Consider the following 19221-nt stretch of genomic DNA (forward strand, 5'->3'; position numbering starts at 1 on the left):
CAAGAAGGGGAGTCTGATGTAGACAAAGGGGGGGCAACACATGTCAAAAATAATATGATTTTTGGCTTCCCTTGAGTCTACTAGCTCAACAAAAATTGAGCTAGAATTTTAGCTCATTTATGAGCTAGTCTTTAGTTCATTTATTGAACTAGGGGTTAGCTTATTATTAGCTATGATTTTAGCTCATATTTATCTTTGATTTTAATGCACTTTTATTATTGTCTTTAAAGTCTTCTTTTATGATGTCTCTTGGGGTTCCAAAAAGGGTTTTTGGAATCCCAAGAAAGGTGTTTAGTATTCCCATGTATGACCCCTTGGTTTCCACCAAGGTTTTTATTTTTTTATGTGCTTTTTCCCCTTGGAATCCGGCCGTCTGCTGGTTTCCCGTGCCCGTGCTCCCTTCCGTGGTCGTGCCCCCTTGGTTCCCGTGCGGCCTCCTTGGCTACTGCGGCTACCTCTTCGGTTCCATGGCTTGGGATGTTTTTTCGTGCAATGCATTAATAGTTTTAATGCTTGTGATGTTTAGGTTCTTGTGTTAATTAATGTAATGTGTCTTTTGATATTCCTCTTTCATACCTATAAATGTGAGAGGATTTGTAATGTTATGTTAAGTTGAATGATATTTGATTTTTGGAAAAAAAAATCTATTAACCTTCGGGTTGCTTGGAAATCCTGCGGGCTCTTTCCACCCTTCTTTCTCATCCCCTCCAGAAATCTTGCGGACTCTTTCCAACCTTTCTTCTCGGGCTTCTAATCTCTTCGTCTCTCCGCAAGTTCCGCTCGACCTGTATCTTTCTTCCAAGTGCAGCAACTTTAGGGTGTCTGTCGTTTAATTTTAAGTTTGCAAGATTTTAAGTTTGCAAGTCGTCGTCGTTGTAATTTCGTCTTTTTAGTTTTATTTGAATTGTAAGAGTTTGTTCATTCCTCTTCTAGTCTTTGCTTTGTCGGTGTCGTTTTTAGTATTATTTTTGTTAAGCAAAAAATATAGGGTCCCCTATATTTTTTGCTTACATCACTGATTGTCATCAAGGATTTTGGGAGCTGGGTAGGAGTAAAGAGGGAGTATCAAGTGGACCAGGCGACATATTTTAACTGATCAAGTGCGAGTGAGGGAGAGAAGATATGTGTAAAGAACAAGCGATTGGTTCTATTCTTAGTAAAGGGAGAGAGAGGGTTTGGACGAAAGGGCTGAGGTGATGTCAAGGAGGGATGGATTTGTGAGAGAAGATTGAATAGAGCTGTGTGAATGAGTTTTTGCAGAGATGGAACGAGAAACCCTAGGTACTATTATATTGTTATTTTTTCTTAAAATGCTAGATGGGACTCCATGCCAGAGGGCTATGATGCAACATATGGGATTTGACGTGAAGTAGCGTGGGATCGGGGATGATAGAGATACGAGGGTATGGGATTTGATTTGATCTTCTTATTTTTCAAGAGAAATAAAAACAAAATTAATATGTATATTCATTCTTTATCACAAAATTTATCCAGTCACGTACTTAAAATTCCTTTCATCATCTTGCATGTTGGTAAATGTGGGAAGGTTTCATGGTGTTCTAAAGGTGCCAAGAGTTGAGTATCTGGATTGTAGGATAGTCGATAATAGAAATCAATTGGCTTCCCAGGAAGACATCTATATCAACTCAGTCCAAGATCTACTTTATCAAGAACTTGATTGATTGAGATTATTCATATATGGAAGGAAGGAAATAGGTATGCCTATTGTTTGGCAAACTTGTAATGGGGTCTTACGTATTTGATCCCAGTCTTTGGGTGGCGTGGAAGATGGGTTTAGAATTTCCCCATTCAATTAGTGAAGTTGATAATCTCATCTACTTTTCTTTTTTTAAAACGAAGAATTTAACTGACCTAACACTTTCAAATGTATCAATATTATATAATGTACAATAGTACAAGGGCGATCCTTGATGTTCTTATTAAATATGCTTGTTTTTAGTAAGTATGACCTTTTAGGACAACCGATGACTTCATATTTGATGCAATGCTGGTACATCTGGAAACTTTAATGGCTAGTTTAAAATAGCTCTACAATTGCATTGAAGTTATTAATACCGCTGTGGAGGGTTCGATACTTGGCAGCGGATATTTGATTCTTTTCCTTAACTTTTGGTATGCCACTAGTATGACACACTAAGTTACCGGAAACTATCTATTTTTTTTATCTTGCTTCCAAGATATCTGCATCAAATAGCTTCAAATATTTTATTTCTGCTGCAATATAAATCTTAGTAATATTTTGCCATAATACTTTTTAATATATCTGTCGATTTTCAAAAGATCTGTTGATTATTACATCTACCTTAACAGGAAACTCAGCAGTTCAAGCTATCTTATTGCTTCTGGAGAAGGGTGTAGATGAGGCAAACATTATATTCTTGAATCTAATTTCCGTAAGTTGACGAGACATATGATGAAAACAATTTTTTTGTTTTTCCTTGCTTTTTTCAATTAATTTGGATGATTAATTCAGCTCTGTCCATTGTTATAGATTATCAATAGCAAGTACAAATTTACTTCTTAAATAGAACTGATGGAAAATATGAATTTACTATCATTTCATTTGATATTTTGACTGCTATGGATCTTTCAATACCACATGGTAGAGTTGAGGGTAATTTTCATAATATTATAGGCTAATGAGAATAATTCATGACTAGTTACTCTTTGATGTCTTTACACTCTTTACAAATCGGGTCACTATTCGGGTTTTTCATAGTTTTATTTTCTTTTTCTTTTTCATTAATATAACTTACCTATTTTGTTTCCTTCCCTTGAAAAGATCATCAATATCATATTGCTTTTCTCAATTCTGTTGCATTTGTTTCTTTTCACATTAATATGATCTATGGCCATTATGCCATTATGATAGGTCTTTTGACAATCTTCCTTAATGTAATTCTTTTTTTTTTAATGCTAAGCTTAAGTTATTACAAATGTGAAACTAAATATTGTTTCACAAATGTAGAAAATGTTTTATAAGATCTGGATGGAAGGTTGCATGCTTGTGATTGATAGAATACAGTTAGTAAAAAGATACACCGTACATATTTGAGAGAAATGATTAAAAACAAAGTGCCGTCGATTGCTTGAGAAACCTTGCATTGTATAATGTTTAGGTTGCTAATGTAAGGTCACGGTTTAGTACTTTTCATAAGAATAAAACAACAATGCTGTGATAGCAAATTACATCTATTTTAGACGAACAAGGTCTAAACTTGACCTTGCATAGAAGATTATGCGCCTGACAACTGGAGATATAATAAAGAGATCCAACTTCATCACACACAACATACCCACTAAAGTATTGAATTTTTAATGGAAGAAAAATGATAATAGATTTAATCAAAGAAGTTGAAGTCAGTCCCTAACACAAATATTTTGAATTAAAAAAACAAACTACTTGGAAAGGCATATTGAATAACTGTACCAAAACAAAATCTTCTGCTTTCTACTACGATATGTTGAGTACCCAATAAAAAGGAATATATGCTAGCTGCTAAAAAGAGCAGGTGACAACAAGCATTTTTGGATATTAGCAAGCAATTACGGCAGCAATAAAAGAGTCCTTTAGCTGGTGGTATAAGTATATGGAGAGTGGGAATTAATGTGCACGGGATCTAGTAAAGAAAGGATCCAACAGCAGGGAAAATAAGGAAACACTCATCCCATATGCTCAATACCCTAGAAGTTTTTCTTAGAGAACGGTTAGTTTAAATCCTAGTAGTTTTCCTAAGAGAGCCTTTTAAAAAAATAACTAATAAAAAGACCGGGCCATACAAAATCAAAAAACAAATTAGGATGAATACTTATAGGTTAGACATCCCAAAGCATATTATGTTAATCCAATTTTTAATATATTTGATTTTATTTTATATTAGGAATGATCATCCTCCTTTAAATTCTTCTTTCTTTCCATCTTCTCTTTTATAATTCTCATCCAACATATCATTTGCTCAACCCTTAGTTTTTCATTCTATCTTATTATTAAAGGAGAAATTGTGTTCATTGTTGATGGTGGATATTATAGCTACCTTGATTTGTGATGAGACATTCTTACATTTGAAGATTCATCAATTTCTCTGTAGAAAGAGAAACTCCCACTAGTTTTACTTGACAATTATTAACTGAACAATTTTCCTTATTGTAATTTATTTTTGATCTTGCTAGAGTAATGTGGAGCTCCCTATTATATTCTGTGACCTTTTATTTGTTTGACAATAACACAATGTGGAACTTCCCTAGCATGACTTGTGCGGCTCTTGTGTTATTCATTGTTGCAATTTTGTTCATTTATGTGCATTTTGTTGTTGTTTCTTACTGCTAGTACGCATGACCTTTTTTTTTTGCTGTATTTTGATATGGTAGTTGGCTGTTGTGACCTGTGGGATTTCTTGCTGTTCTTAGCTGGCTACTGTGATAATTTTCCTCCAATTTTTAACTACTTATATCCTTTCAAGATGAGCTTGTTGACCCAATCTTATTATCATAAAATTAAGGGACTTGTTAGTTGTTATTGAGGCATGATAAAAGACAACTCTATTTATATTCTACTTTGATTATGTAGTATTTTTGTTTTTGCTTTAGTGTTGATTGGATGTGATTCTTTTTAGCATTGTGCAATTAATGATATTCTAAATTTTTGAAATGAAGTTTTCGTCTTATACTAGTGTGAGGTCTAAACTATTGTTTGTTGATTTCTTTGCTTCACTCTATTTTGATTCTCTAATTTTAATTAATGCTTTGCTTAGTTGATCGAATATTATTAAATAAGGTGCACTCTCGTTTTTATTTTATAGTGGTATGAGTTTTCAGGTGAATTTATTGTTCTCTTATGTTCTTAAATTTCTTTTTGATCTAAACAGTTGAAAAACTAGTACTTCATAGATTTTGCATAGTTATGATTTTCATCTTAAATAGTGATTATTTGTTTAATTAGAGTTTGTGACGATGAATTTGTTCTTTTTCTAGTGATTTGTGCTTCTCATCCTATATTTGTATTAGGAAGCCTTACAATACCAAGACATCATGCATCAAGTTTGATATAGAAATTGTCACGACCCGATTCAGAGGCTCGAATTAATGAGGTGGGAACAAATGGTTAGACGGTTGATTTAAATCTTCAATTAATTTAAAATTATTTCTAATAAACTGAAAAAGCCACTAAAACTTCAACATTTTGAAACAAAGTTAAATATTATAAATACTTTTCTTCTTGTGTGTCGTGCCTACGATATACATTATTTTCTCTTCCACTCACTTTAAACTTCAAAATAATACCTATCAATTATAATTTTAAGAATGAGCTATAAAAGAACTCGTGAGTAAATCGTGCTTCTATATTACAGTAACCTAATGCATTAGGATCAATATGCATGATCATTTAGAAACATAATTGTAAAACCTGAAAATGACGATCGTAGGTCCGCATGCATTTCGATACGTCGCGACGAAACTTAAGTGAAAATTTAAAGTTAATGAAATTTGACGGAAATAATTTTATAAAATTCTATGCAAAATTCTGATCAATTTGGTATATGGAACTTGTATCCAATTTCACTTAAATTAAGAGATAAAAATTATGGATGCTTCTAAATACCAAAACTACCCCTAATATGTAATAATGCTGAAATAGAATAAGTGAGGGCAAATAGGCCTTTTGGATTTTCCTATCTTCTTATATTAGCAAAATCGAACCCTTCCCTCATCTCTCATTTCACGCGATCGGCCAAACTGAAAGCAAGGAGCAGACAGGCGGGCGGACGAGCGGGCGACGTGCAAGGCTCTGGCGGCGATTTTCTTGCAAGGAAATTAGTAGAAATCGAAGATGACGAAAGGGGAGTCTTAAGGTATGATTTATTCAAAGTGAATTCTTCTCAATCTCAAGTTTTTTAGAGACAAAATGTTTAGGGTTTTACAAAAATTTTGTTTTCTTTCAAAACTTCTTTACCAAAATTTTAAGGATTAGGGAAGTATTTTAACGTTAGAAATGAAGTTTTTTTGGGAGAAATTTTGAAAATCAAAATTTAGGGCTTTAACCTAAAAATCGAATATCTTTAAGAGGCTTTTACAAAAAAATTCATATGGATCCTAGGAATGTTTCTAAAGAAAAATTTTAAATTTTTATAAGAAATTTTATTTTTCCTAATTTCCTAAATAATTAAATCCGAAAATAATTAAGGTAATTATTAAAATATGTTAAGAAATATTTTCGGCATGTTAATCTGATGAAATTGAATATTTAGGATTTTCCAAAAATTATGGATTTTAATAAATCCGAAAATTAAGATTAAATTGTTTTAATTTTATTAAATGTCGTAGGGAACAGTTAAGGAGAAATGAAAAGTTTAGACATTTAGGAATTAGATTAAACCTTAAGGAAGATTGATTTGTGACATGTCTTTTTATGTGATTATTTAAGTTGTGATCTTTAAGGTGAACGAGATGTGTTAAAGCAACACTTTGAGGAAATATTGTGCTTAGGTGAAGGTAGGTACTCAAATTATTTGTAAAAATTTTATATTTATGCTTTGTTTTTTTATTTCATTATAAATCTTTAAAATTTTTAAGTAATATGGTTTCTAAATTTTTATTTTGGTAAATAACATGTTCAAGTTTTTTATTTCATAATGTTAGTGAGCTTACTATGTTTAGATTCAAGATTTTCATGTTTTAAACGAATAATTTTTTATTCAAAATTATTATCATTACACATATGATTGACTTAACTTAATTTATAAATTATAATACGAGAATGTGCATGATGATGCGGAGTGCTGAAATGGTAAAGGGCTTGAAATAGCTAAATGGTAAAAGAGGCTCGTTAGAGCCGATGGTAAGGAATGGTCAAATGATATGAAAATGTGAATCTGATAAGTACAGAATTTATGGGACCTCTGAGACGGGTGATATAATTGACATTATGCATAATATGGTTTATATATATTTTCTATGAAATATAAAAGTATGTTTGAGAAAAAACATTAAATGAAAGATTTATGATTGAGAAAAATTTATAAAAATATTTCTTATAAGTAATGTTATGAACTTATGCAAGTTTGATCGTCGTTTAATGTTTTATTATGAAAAGATGCTTTATTTTGATTTTATGCAAATTTTTATGAAAGGTATGAATTACCTGCTGAGCGAGTAAGCTCACCCCTTCTTGTGGGAATATTTTTCAGGAAAACCATCTGGAAAGTAATGGCAACGAGACGACAGTACATCTATCGTCATAGAGGACCTCAAGAAGAAAGGTTTTATGTTTTCTATTTTGTAGTTGAGTCAATGGATTGTATCTGAGAAGTCTGTTGGATTTTGTGGTTGTTGATGTTTATATTTTTAGTTATTGTGGTTTAGAAGAAACAAATTAGATAACTTTCAGTTGATGTTTTTAGTGACTCTTTCTTATTATGTGGATGATGTTTATGTTCTGTTATAAAGTTAAATAAAATTATTATGTTTTATGTTATGATATTTTTCGTACGACTGTCTGCTCCCACCCCGTTAATTCGGGCTAGCCGGGTCGGGTCGTGACAAGAGTAGTATCAAAGCAAAGGTTTAATATTGATCAATAAAAGTGCCTATAAGAGAATTGTATGAGTCTTAGAATATTTAGGAAGTGTAAAATTTATGAATTATTCGCCTTTTGATTGTTATATTTTATCTCTGTTTTATGGATCCTGAGCAGAATGCCACATATGGCATTGATGGTGAGGAACGGAGGGATCTACCAGAAGTAGTAGAACCTCAGAGTAATAATGATAGCAACACTATGGAGTCGTTCGCTCATATAATGGAAGCAATGACTCAGATGATAAAGATCTCCCAAACTCAGACTAGTGGCAATGGGAGTCATTCTATGGACAAGAACTTGAAGCTATTTCAAGATATGAAACCTCCTTTATTTTCAAGTGGTGGACCTATAGAGGCTGAAGATTGACTGATGCAGATAGAGAAGATCTTGGAGGGCATGTCTTGCTCAGAAGATAGGAGAGTGACACTTGCTGCTTATGTCTTTGATGGTGCGGCAGAAAGGTGGTGGAGGAGTCAGTTGCAAGAAACTTTTGGAGGGCGGCCCAGCAATCAAGTCTCCTGGGAGGAGTTCGTGAAAGTATTCAAAGGCTGGTATGTGCTTATGTCAGCTAGGAGACAGCTGCAGGATAAATTCAACAAATTAGTTCATGGAGATCGATATGTTTCTCAGTATGAGGCAGAGTTCATAATGTTGCCCAGGTATGTCCAACACCTGATACCCAATGCTGAAGCGAAGTGCCACCGCTTCTTGACTGGACTAAAGGATATAATAAGGCAGCCTCTCATTCCTTTTAAAATTGAAGATTATTCCACTTTGGTGGAAAGAGCCAGTTGGATTGAGATAGACATGCAGGCAATTCAGAAGAAGAGAGATTTTCAAAAAAGTAGGATATAGGGCAGGTCAAAGCCATCTCAGTTTGCTCAATCTTCTTAGTATGGGGTGTATATTTGGAAGAAGACTATATCCAGTAACTCTGACAGTAGTGCTTCAATTGTTACTTTATACAATAAGTGTGGAAGAATGCATAAGAGAGAGTGCCTCTCTGGCACTAATACTTATTTTTTGTGTCATTAGCCTGGACATATAGTGAAGTCTTGCTCTCTTTTGGGACAGAGATCTGCTACAGATGTCAGTTAGACAATAATACTCAAAGGACAGCTGGTAGACCAAGAGTTGTGGAGTCTACAGCTTTTGTTCCTTCTCAAGGTTAGACTCGTCAGAATGTTTAGCCTTGAGTGTATGGATTTTCCCAATAAGAAGCTAAGAGGTCTCCTGACGTTGTTATAGGTATGTAATTTAATTAAATGTCAATGAAAGATTTTATATAAAATTAACAAACAATGAATGTCATGTTTTATAATTGAATATTGTAACTTTTTATGATTATGAACAATCCTTATGTGTGATAGACCTATTAGAGTATTATTTGATACTGAAGCTTCACACTCCTTTTATTTTAGAAGAGTTTGTTAGATCTATAAATTTGTTTCCTACATTTATGTTGAAATCACTGTTAATTTTAATGCCTAATGGAAATCATATGGAAGCTAAGCAGAGATGTGATGTGAATTTGAGGATTTATGATAATATTTTAAAGGTGGATCTTATTGTATTATCCTTGTATGAGTTTGATACAATCTTAGGCATGGATTGATTTTCTTGTCATTTCGTGACTATAGATTGTAACAAAAAGAAGGTTAAGTTTTGTAGGACAGGTGAGGGGAAATTCAAATTTTAAGGGGATAAAGGAATAACGGTCGTGATTGTGTCATTTCTGAAGGCTTTTCAAATATTAAAGAAAGGGTATAAAGGCTTTTTGGCTTATGTTAAAGAGGAAAATAAAGAGGAGATGGAATTAAAAGACATTCCAATTATTCAAGAATTTCTAGAAGTATTTTTAGATGATTTACCTAGCTTACCTCCAAGTAGAGAAATAAATTTCTCTATTGAATTGGTGGCAGGAGCTGAACCTGTTACTAAGGCTCCTTAAAAACTGGCAATAAAAGAATTTAAAGAGTTGAAGGAATAACTGCAAGAGTTGCTTGAGAAGGGATTCATCAGGCTTAGTACCTCACCTTGGGATGCTTCTGTTCTTTTTGTGAAAAAAAAGGATGGAAGCTTAAGGCTTTGTAGAAATTACAGAGAGTTGAATATGTTGACAGTGAAGAATAAGTATCCTCTCCCAAATAGATGATTTGTTTGATTAGTTGGAAGGTGCTTCAATTTTTCAAAGATTGATTTGATGTCAATATATTATCAGCTCAAGATTAGAGAGGAAGACTTTGCAAAGATGGCCTTCAGTACCAGATATGTGCATTTTGAGTTTACAGTGATGCCTTTTGATTTGACAAATGCCCCTGCAGTGTTTATGGATCTCATGAATAGAATCTGTAAGCCATCTTTAGATTTATTCGTGATAGTATTCATAGATGACATACTTGTTTACTCCCTAGATGAACAGATGCATGCAAATCATTTAAGGGCAGTATTGCATACCTTAAAAAGAAATGAATTGTATGTTAGGTTCTCAAAGTACGAATTTTTGTTGAAGAGTATAAAATTTTTGGGACGTGATCACTGATGGGAAGATATCTGTGGATCAGCATAAGATGCAAGCAATAGCAGATTGGTTAAGACCAGCTACAGTAACTGAGGTTAGGAGCTTTTTGGTATTAGCAGGCTACTACAGAAGGTTTGTTGAGGCATTTTCACATATAGTTATGTCACTATGCAGATTGACTCAGAAAACAGTGAAGTTTGAATGTACAATTCATCAGAGATTAAAATAGTGTTTGATAACTGCTCCAGTGCTGACTATTCCCTTAGGGTCAGATGGATTTCAGCTCTATAGTGATGCTTCTCATAAACGGTTGGGTTGTGTACTGATGCAGAATGGAAGAGTCATTGCCTATGCTTCTAAGCAATTAAAGAATCATAAAAGGAATTATCCAACCCACGATCTGGAGTTAGTTGCAGTAATTTTTGCCTTAAAGATATGGAGGCATTACTTGTATCGAGTACGGCGCGAAGTTTTTACTGACCACCAGAGTTTGAAGTATATCTTCACCCAGAAGGAACTGAATTTAAGGTAGAGGAGATGGTTAGAACTCATTAAGGATTATGAGTTTAACATTCAGTATCATCCGGGTAAAACAAATGTGGTTGCAGTTGCTTCGAGCAGGAAGAATTCAAGTAGTATAAATTGGATGATTACACAACAACAAGAATTGATAAGGGAATTGGAGAAGTCAGAAATTTCAATGGTTCGACCTAATAATGTAGAAATTTTAATGTTGAATCAGATTATTATCCAATCAACTTTTTCAAAAAGGGTATGAGAAGATTTGCTACATGATGCAGATTTTAAGAAGATACTGGATATGATTAGTATGGGACATTGAAGATTTTGAGCTTGATGGTGAAGGATTACTTCATTATTAAGGCAGATTGTGCATACCAAATGTTGGTGACTTAAGGAAAGAAATCATTCAAGAAGTTCACTATTCTAGTTATACCATTTATCCATACAGCAAGAAAATGTATCAGGACTTGAAGGATATGTTTTGGTGGTCAGGAATGAAGAGAAGTATGACAAATACTGTATCAAAGTGTACTTTATGTCAGATGATGAAAGTGGAACATTAGAAATTAGGAGGATTTCTACAACCCTTACTTATACCTGAGTGGAAATGGGAATATATTGTTATGGATGTTGTGGTTGGTTTACCCAGATCCAGAAGAGGATGTGATGTTTTATGGGTGATAATTAATAGGTTGATTAAGTCTGCACATTTTTTACCTATCAAACAATCTGATCTAGTTGAGAAATTGACAAGCTTGTATATTGGTGAAATTTTTAGATTACATTAGATATCAAAGACTATAGTGTCAGATCGGGATGGAAGATTCACTTCCAGATTGTGGAAGAATATTCATGAAGCTATGGGTATCATGCTCACTTTTAGTATAGTTTTCCACCCTCAAACAAATGGGTAGTCAGAAAGAACCATCCAGACCTTAGAAGATTTGCTCAGGTTATGTATTTTGGATTTTGGTGGTAAGTGAGACACATGTACCATTAATTGAGTTTGCCTACAATAACAGTTTTCAAGCAAGTATTGGTATGACTCCTTATGTGACTTTGTATGGGAGAATATATAGACACCCTTAAGTTGGGCTGAAATAGGAGAAAGGGAGATTATTGGTGCAGATCTGGTTGATGATGCTACAAAAAATATCAGATTGATCCGTGATAGATTAAGGGCAGAACAAGATAGATAGAAGAAATATTATGATGCTAAACACCGACCAATTGAATTTGAGGTGGGAGAGTTTGTTTTTCTTAAGGTCAGTCCGATGAAAGGAGTGAAGAGGTTTGGCAAAGCAGGAAAGTTAAGCCCAAGATTTGTAAGTCTATTTGAGATTTCAGAAAAAATTGGAAAAGTAGCCTATAGGTTGATTTTACCAGCACACATGAGTTGAGTGCATAATGTGTTTCATATTTTCTCTTTAAGGAAATATATTTCAGATGAAGCTTAGAAGATTAGTACTGAAGTGGTAGATATTCAACCGAACTTGACCTTTGTGGAAGAACCAGAGAGAATCATTGATTATGATGTTAAGCAGTTGAGAAATAGAGCAATTCCTTATGTTAATTGCTGCCTGGATGAATTGTATAACTTGAATAATGAGCTTCCTAAAGGATTTATTTCCTTAAATCATCAATCATCAACATTTGGTATACATAATCTGCCTTAATAACGAAGTAATCTTTCACCATCAAACTCAAAATCTTCAGTGTGTCTCATACTAACCATATCCAATATCTTCTTAAAATCTGCAGCATGTGACAAAGCTTCTCGTACCCTTTCTAGAAAAATCGATTGGATAATAGTCTGATTCAATAACATAATTTTTGCATCATTGGGCTGAACCATTGAAATTTCTAACTTCTCAAGTTCTCTTATCAATTCTTATTGTTGTGTAATCATCTAGTTTGCAGTATCAAAATTCTTCCTGCGCAAAGTATCTTTAACCACATTTGTTTTACCCGAATGATATTGAATGTCCAACTCATAATCCTTAATAAGTTCTAGCCATCTCCTTTGCCTTAAATTCAGTTCCTTCTGGGTGAAGATATACTTCAAATTCGGGTGGTCAGTAAAAACTTCGCACTGTACTCCGTACAAGTAATGCTCCAAATTTTTAAGGCAAAAACTACTGCAGCTAACTCCAGATCGTGGGTTGGACAATTCCTTTCATGATTTTTCAATTACCTAGAAGCATAGGCAATGACTCTTCCATTCAGCATCAATACACAACCTAACCCTTTATGCGAAGCATCACTATAGAGTTGAAATCCATCTGACCCTGAGGGAATAATCAACACTAGAGCAGTTATCAAACACTGCTTTAATCTCTGAAGAACTTCTTCATAATGAGTTATCCATTCAAACTTTACCGTTTTTTGAGTCATTCTGGATAGTGGCATAGTTATATATGAAAACCCCTCAATAAATTTTCTGTAGTAGCCTGCCAATCCCAAAAAGCTCCTAACCTCAGTCACTGTAGCTGGTCTTGGCCAATCTATTTTTGCTTGCATCTTATGCTGACCCACAAATATCTTCCCATCAATGATCACATGTCCCAAAAATTTTACACTCTTCAGCCAAAATTCGCACTTCGAGAACTTAGCATACAATTCATTTCGTCTCAAGGTATGAAATACTGTCCTTAAATGATTTGCATGCAGTTTTTCATCTGGGGAGTAAACAAGTATGTCATCTATGAATACTATCACGAATAATTTTAAAGTTGGCTTAAAGATTATATTCATGAGATCCATAAACATTGCATGGGCATTTGTCAAACCAAAAGGCATCACTATAAACTCAAAATGCCCGTATCTGATACTGAAAGTTGTATTTGCAATGTCTTTTTCTCTAATCTTGAGCTGATGATACCCTGACCTCAAATCAATCTTTGAAAATACTAAAGTACCTTCCAACTAATCAAACAAATCATCTATCCTTAGGAGAGGATACTTATTCTTCACTATCAACTTGTTCAACTCTCTGTAATTTATACAGAGTTTTAGGCTTCAATCCTTTATTTTCACAAAAAAAATAGGAGCACCCCAAGGGGAGGTACTAGGCCTAATAAATCCCTTCTCAAGCAACTCTTGTAGTTGTTCCTTCAACTTCTTAAGTTCTTTTATTATCATTCTGTAAGAAGCCTTAGCAACAGGTTCAGCTCCTTCCACCAATTTAATAGAGAAATTTACTTCTCTATTTGGAGGTAAGCCAGGTAAATCATCTGAAAGTACTTTTGAAAATTCCTAAATAATTGGGATGTCTTTCAGCTCTCTTTCTGCCTTCTTCTCTCCTTAACATAGGCCAAGAAGCATTCATACATTTTCTTTAACATTTAAAAAGCCTTCAAAGAAGACACAATCACAGCTGTTACTCCTTTTTCCCCTTGAAATTTGAATTTTTTTCTCCCCTGGCATACAAAACTTAACCTTCTTTTTATTACAATCTATAGTCATGAAATGGCAAGATAATCAATTCATGTCTAAGATTACATCAAAACTAATAGTGATTTCAACATAAATATAGGAAGCAAATTTGCAGATCTAACAAACTTTTCCGAAATAAAAGAGTGTGACGCTCCAGTTTCAAATAATACTCTAACAGATCTATCACACATAAGGATTGTTCCTAATCATAAAAAGGTCACAATATTCAATTATAAGACATGTCATTCATTATTCATTCATTTCATATAAATTCTTTCATTGACATTTAATTAAATTACATACCTGTAACAACATTAGGAGACCCCTTAACTTCTTGTTAGGACAATCCATAGACTCGAGGCTGAACATTGTCTGACCTTGAGAAGGAATAAAAGCTATAGATTTCATAGCTTTTGGTCTGCCAACTGTCCTCTGAGTATTATTGCTTGACCTGACCTCTACAGCAGATCTCTGTCCCAAAATAGGGCAAGACTTCACCATATATCCAGGCTGATGGCACCAGAAACAGATATTAGTGTCACAGAGGCACTCTCCGTTATGCATTCTCACACACTTACTGCATAAAGTAGCAGTTGAAGTACTGCTTGTTGCGGATCAATGGTTTATGATTTTGATGATAGCAAACATTCCTTATTTCTCTACGATTGCCTTATGTGCTAACGTTTCAGGTCCACACGTTCAGACTGCAATCTGGAATCAGCTCAAGATTGGGTAGATTAGGTCTGTGTTAGGAAGTTCACCAAAGAAAAAGATCTCTTTGGTGTCAAAAGACCCGGCAACTCCGCATCACCGGGGAAGGTGGAAGTGATTTTGTAAGGGCTTCTCTGCCTAGCCGTGGGGGCTAAAGGAGAGACACTAGTTTAGTGCAATACTTGGGGGGTGCCTCGAAGGAGTGGACGTAGGTCAAGGTTTGACCGAACCACTATAAATCCGGTGTGTTCTTTCTTTTTACTACTTCCGCGTTTTAATTTTCGCATTTATTATTGTGGTGATTTGGATTGTGTTTTGGTTTTAAAGTTTTCCAATTCACCTCTCTCTTTAATTAGCTTGGGACTAAGTTCAAGAGGGCCTAACATCCCTAACGAACTTTCAAGTGGTATCAGAGCACTTTCTAGTGCCATCTGAGAACTTTCACTGCTGTTAGAATTGCTAGATCTGGGCTTCTTCTAAGTAGACACCCCAGACTGAGAAGACTGAGCAAACTGAGAGGGCTTTGACTTGCCCTTCATCTTTCTTTTCTGAAAATTCCTCCTCTTCTGAGTTGCCTGCATGTCCATCTCAATCCTTCTGTCTCTTTCAACCAAAACAGAATAATCTTCAATTCCAAAAGAAATGAGAGGCTGTCTTATTATGTTCTTTCCAGTCAAGTAGCGGTGACACTTCTCTTCAGCATTAGGTATCAAGTGAGAGACATACCTAGACAATATTGTAAACTCTACCTCATACTGAGAAACAGATTGATCTCCCTGAACCAATCTGTTGAACTTATCCTGCATTTGTCTCCTAGCTGACATAGGCACATATCAGCCTCTGAATACTTTCACGAACTCCTCTCAGGAGACTTGATTGTTGGGTCGTCCTCCAAAAGTTTCTTACAATTGATTGCGCCACCACCTTTCTGCCTCACCATCAAAGGCATAAGCAGCTATTGTCACTCTCCTATCTTCTGGGTAAGACATACCCTCCAGGATCTTCTCTATCCGCATCAGCCAATCTTCTGCCTCTATAGGTCCACCACTTGAAAACAACGGAGGCTTCATATCTTGGAATAGCTTCAAGTTCTTATCCATAGAACGACTCCCACTGCCACTGATCTGAGTTTAGGAGGTCTTTATCATCTAAGTCGTTGCTTCTATCATCTGAGCGAATGACTCCATAGTGTTGCTATTATTATTCTTCTGATATTCTGCTATTTCTGGTAGCTCCCTTCCTTCCTCGCCATCAATGTCATTAGTGGCATGTTGCTTAGTATCCATATTTCTGAGATAAAATATAACAATTATAAGGCGAATAATTCATAAATTTTATGCTTCTTACACATTCAATTATCCTATAGGCTCTTTCATTGATTAGTATTAAATCCTTTGCTTTGATACCACTCTTGTCACGACCCGACACGGCTAGCCCGAATTAACGGGGTGGGAGCAGACAGTCGTACAGAAAACATCATAACATAAAACATAATAATTTCATTTAACTTTTATAATAGAACATGAACATCATCCACATAATAAGAAAGAGCCACTAAAAACATCAACTGAAAGTTATCTAATTTGTTTCTTCTAAACCACAATAACTTAATACATAAACATCAATATCAATATAAACTCCAACATACTTCTCAGATACAAACCACTAAATCAACCACAAAATAGAAAACATAAAACATTTGTTCTTGAGGTCCTCTACGACGGTAGGTGTACTGTCGTCTCGTTGTCATTACTTTCCAAATGATTCTCCTGAAAAATATTCCCGCAAGCAGGGGTGAGCTTACTCGCACAGCATGTAATTCATATTTTTCATAAAAATTTGCATAAAACTAAAATAAAGCATAATTTCATAATAAAATTTTAAACGACGGTCAAACTTGCATAAGTTCATAATATTATTTATAAAAAATATTTTCATAAACTTTCCTTAATTATAAACCTTTCACTTAATATTTTTCCTCAAACATCAACTTTCATAACACGTAGAAAATATATATAAACTATATTATGCATAATGTCTATTATATCACCCGTCTTGGAGGTATCCATAAATTATGTACTGATCAGGTACACATTTTCATATCATTTAGTCATTCTTTTATCATTTAGCTTTTTCGAGCCCCTTTATCATTTAGTTTTTTCAAGCCCCTTTACCGTTTGGGCACTCCGCATCATCATGCACATTCTCATATTATAATTTATATTTTATGTTCAGTCAATCATGTGTAAGGAGAACAATTGTGAATCAAAAGTCATTCATTTAAAACATGAAAATCTTGAATCTAAACTTAATATGAAAGCTCACTAACATTATGAAATAAAAGACTTGAATATGTTATTTGCCAAAATAAAAATTTTAAAATCATATAATTTGAAAATTTTAAAGATTTGTATTGAAATAAAAAAAACATAACATAAATATGGAATTTTTACAAATAATATGAATACCTACATTTACCCATGCACAGTATTTCCTCAAAGTGTCGCTTTGACACATCTTGTTTACCTTAAAGATCACAAACTAAATAATCACATAAAAAGACGTGTCACAAATTAATCTTCCTTAAGGTTTAATCTAATTCCTAATTATCTAAATCCTTCATTTCTCCTTAACTATTCCCTACGACATTTAATAAAATTTATATTATTTAACCTTAATTTTCGGATTTATTAATATCCTAAATTTTAAATCCTAAATCTTTAATTTCATCATATTAATATGCTGAAAATATCCCTAAACATATTTTAATAATTACCTAAATTATTTTCGGATTAAATTAATTAGGAAATTAGGAAAAATAAAATTTTCTTATAAAAACCTAAAATTTTTTCTTTATACACATTCCTAAGATCCATATGAATCATTTTTGTAAAAGCCTCTTAAGGAAATTCGTTTTTTAGGTAAAAACCCTAAATTTTGATTTCCAAAATTTCTCCAAAAAAACTTCATTTCTATCATTAAAATACTTCCTTAAAGATTTCGTAAATAAGTTTTGAAAGAAAATTAAATTTTTGTAAAACTCTAAAAATTTAGCCTAAAAAAATCTTGAGATTGAGAAGAGGAATCAAGTTTCTAAAACGTACATTCTTCTTCCCTTGACTTCCTCTTCGATTTCCACAAGTTTCTTCGCCGGAAAATTATCTCTGGAACCGCCTGTCGCTCCTATCGTCTGCTCCTTATGTTTTTCGGCTGAAACTTGCGAAATGAGGGGAAAGGGGTTTCAGTTTGCTCATAATAGGGAGATGGGTTCGCCATAAAGACCTATTTGCCCTCACTTAAACAATTTCAGCTTAAGAAATAAGGGTATAATTGGTATTTCTAAGCTTCTAAATTTTATAATTCCTAAAATACATAAAATTAATTATAGTTTCTATATATCAAATTGATCAGAATTTTTCGTAGAATTTTATAAAATTATTTTCGTCAAAATCTGTTAACCTTGAATTTTTCAATTAAGTTTCGTCGCAACGCATCGAAATGCGTGTGACGACCTATGATTGTTGTTTTCGGGTTTTACACTAATATTATATTTTTAAATATTTAAATTTATTAATAATTCTAATAAATATAAAATCTTACCTTCTCCCAGTCGTTCAAGCACGCTCATCGTTCGCTCGATATTTCTCGCTTTCTCTCTTTCCCTCCCTCTCCTAATTTATAGGAAGGCGGAATTTCTTCGATTGAATCTATTTGTTTGTTCTGAAATCCTTCTTTCATCTTTTGTAGCTCAAGCGACATATGTGTCACAATCTATTCAAACTTTCAGCACAACCTCATGTGACGTCGTTTGAGCTTCGTATGGTTTCTGCAACACCAAAGGACATCTCCTTTGGCCTCCTATTCGACTTTCGTCTTAGCTGAGTCAAAAATGTCAACGTGATATATTAATTGGGGATAAGTTTCTAAAATAAATTAGTGAGATATGGTTAATTATTTTGGTGAAGTTTTGCAAGTGAAACAAAATTTACATAGTTATAAATATGGCATAAATTTAAAGGATAATATTTACCATTCAATGAATATATGATTAATTTAAGAATTAAACAATTGACTATAGCATGTTTGAATATTATGCAATATTTAAATATCTTATAGTTAAATATTATTTTCCTTTATATTAATATGTTCTCATTATCTATTTAATTAAAGATCATATGAAAGAATTTATGGATGAATTAAGCTATAATTCATCAAAAATATTACATGAAGCTTTATACATAATATTAGATATTGAAAAATATTACAAGTATTCTCTCATCAGGACTGCATCATTTATTTTTAATGTTTTGGAAGAAAAAATCATATCATTTTCTCTAAAGTTTTTCAAATTCACACAGTAACACATGGGTCATGCATAGTCAAATATTATATTATTGAAAGATTATAATTATGAATATTCTGTTAATGGTACATT

At 33.5% G+C, this 19221-nt stretch overlaps 1 protein-coding gene across 4 annotated transcripts in view; it reads left to right on the forward strand.

Moving 5' to 3' along the window:
• The window catches only part of LOC110098771 (uridine kinase-like protein 4), a 114287-nt gene that overhangs the window by 89097 nt on the left and 5969 nt on the right, over positions 1–19221 (forward strand). For all 4 annotated transcript variants that reach the window (XM_028693295.1, XM_028693296.1, XM_020825698.2 and 1 more), the window contains exon 14: positions 2332–2414. In XM_028693295.1, coding sequence (XP_028549128.1) covers positions 2332–2414 — 83 coding nt within the window. The remainder of the gene's footprint in view (positions 1–2331; positions 2415–19221) is intronic.

The sequence above is a fragment of the Dendrobium catenatum genome, unplaced genomic scaffold, assembly GCF_001605985.2.
Source record: "Dendrobium catenatum unplaced genomic scaffold, ASM160598v2 fragScaff_scaffold_249, whole genome shotgun sequence".
NCBI classification, from domain to species: Eukaryota; Viridiplantae; Streptophyta; class Magnoliopsida; order Asparagales; family Orchidaceae; genus Dendrobium; species Dendrobium catenatum.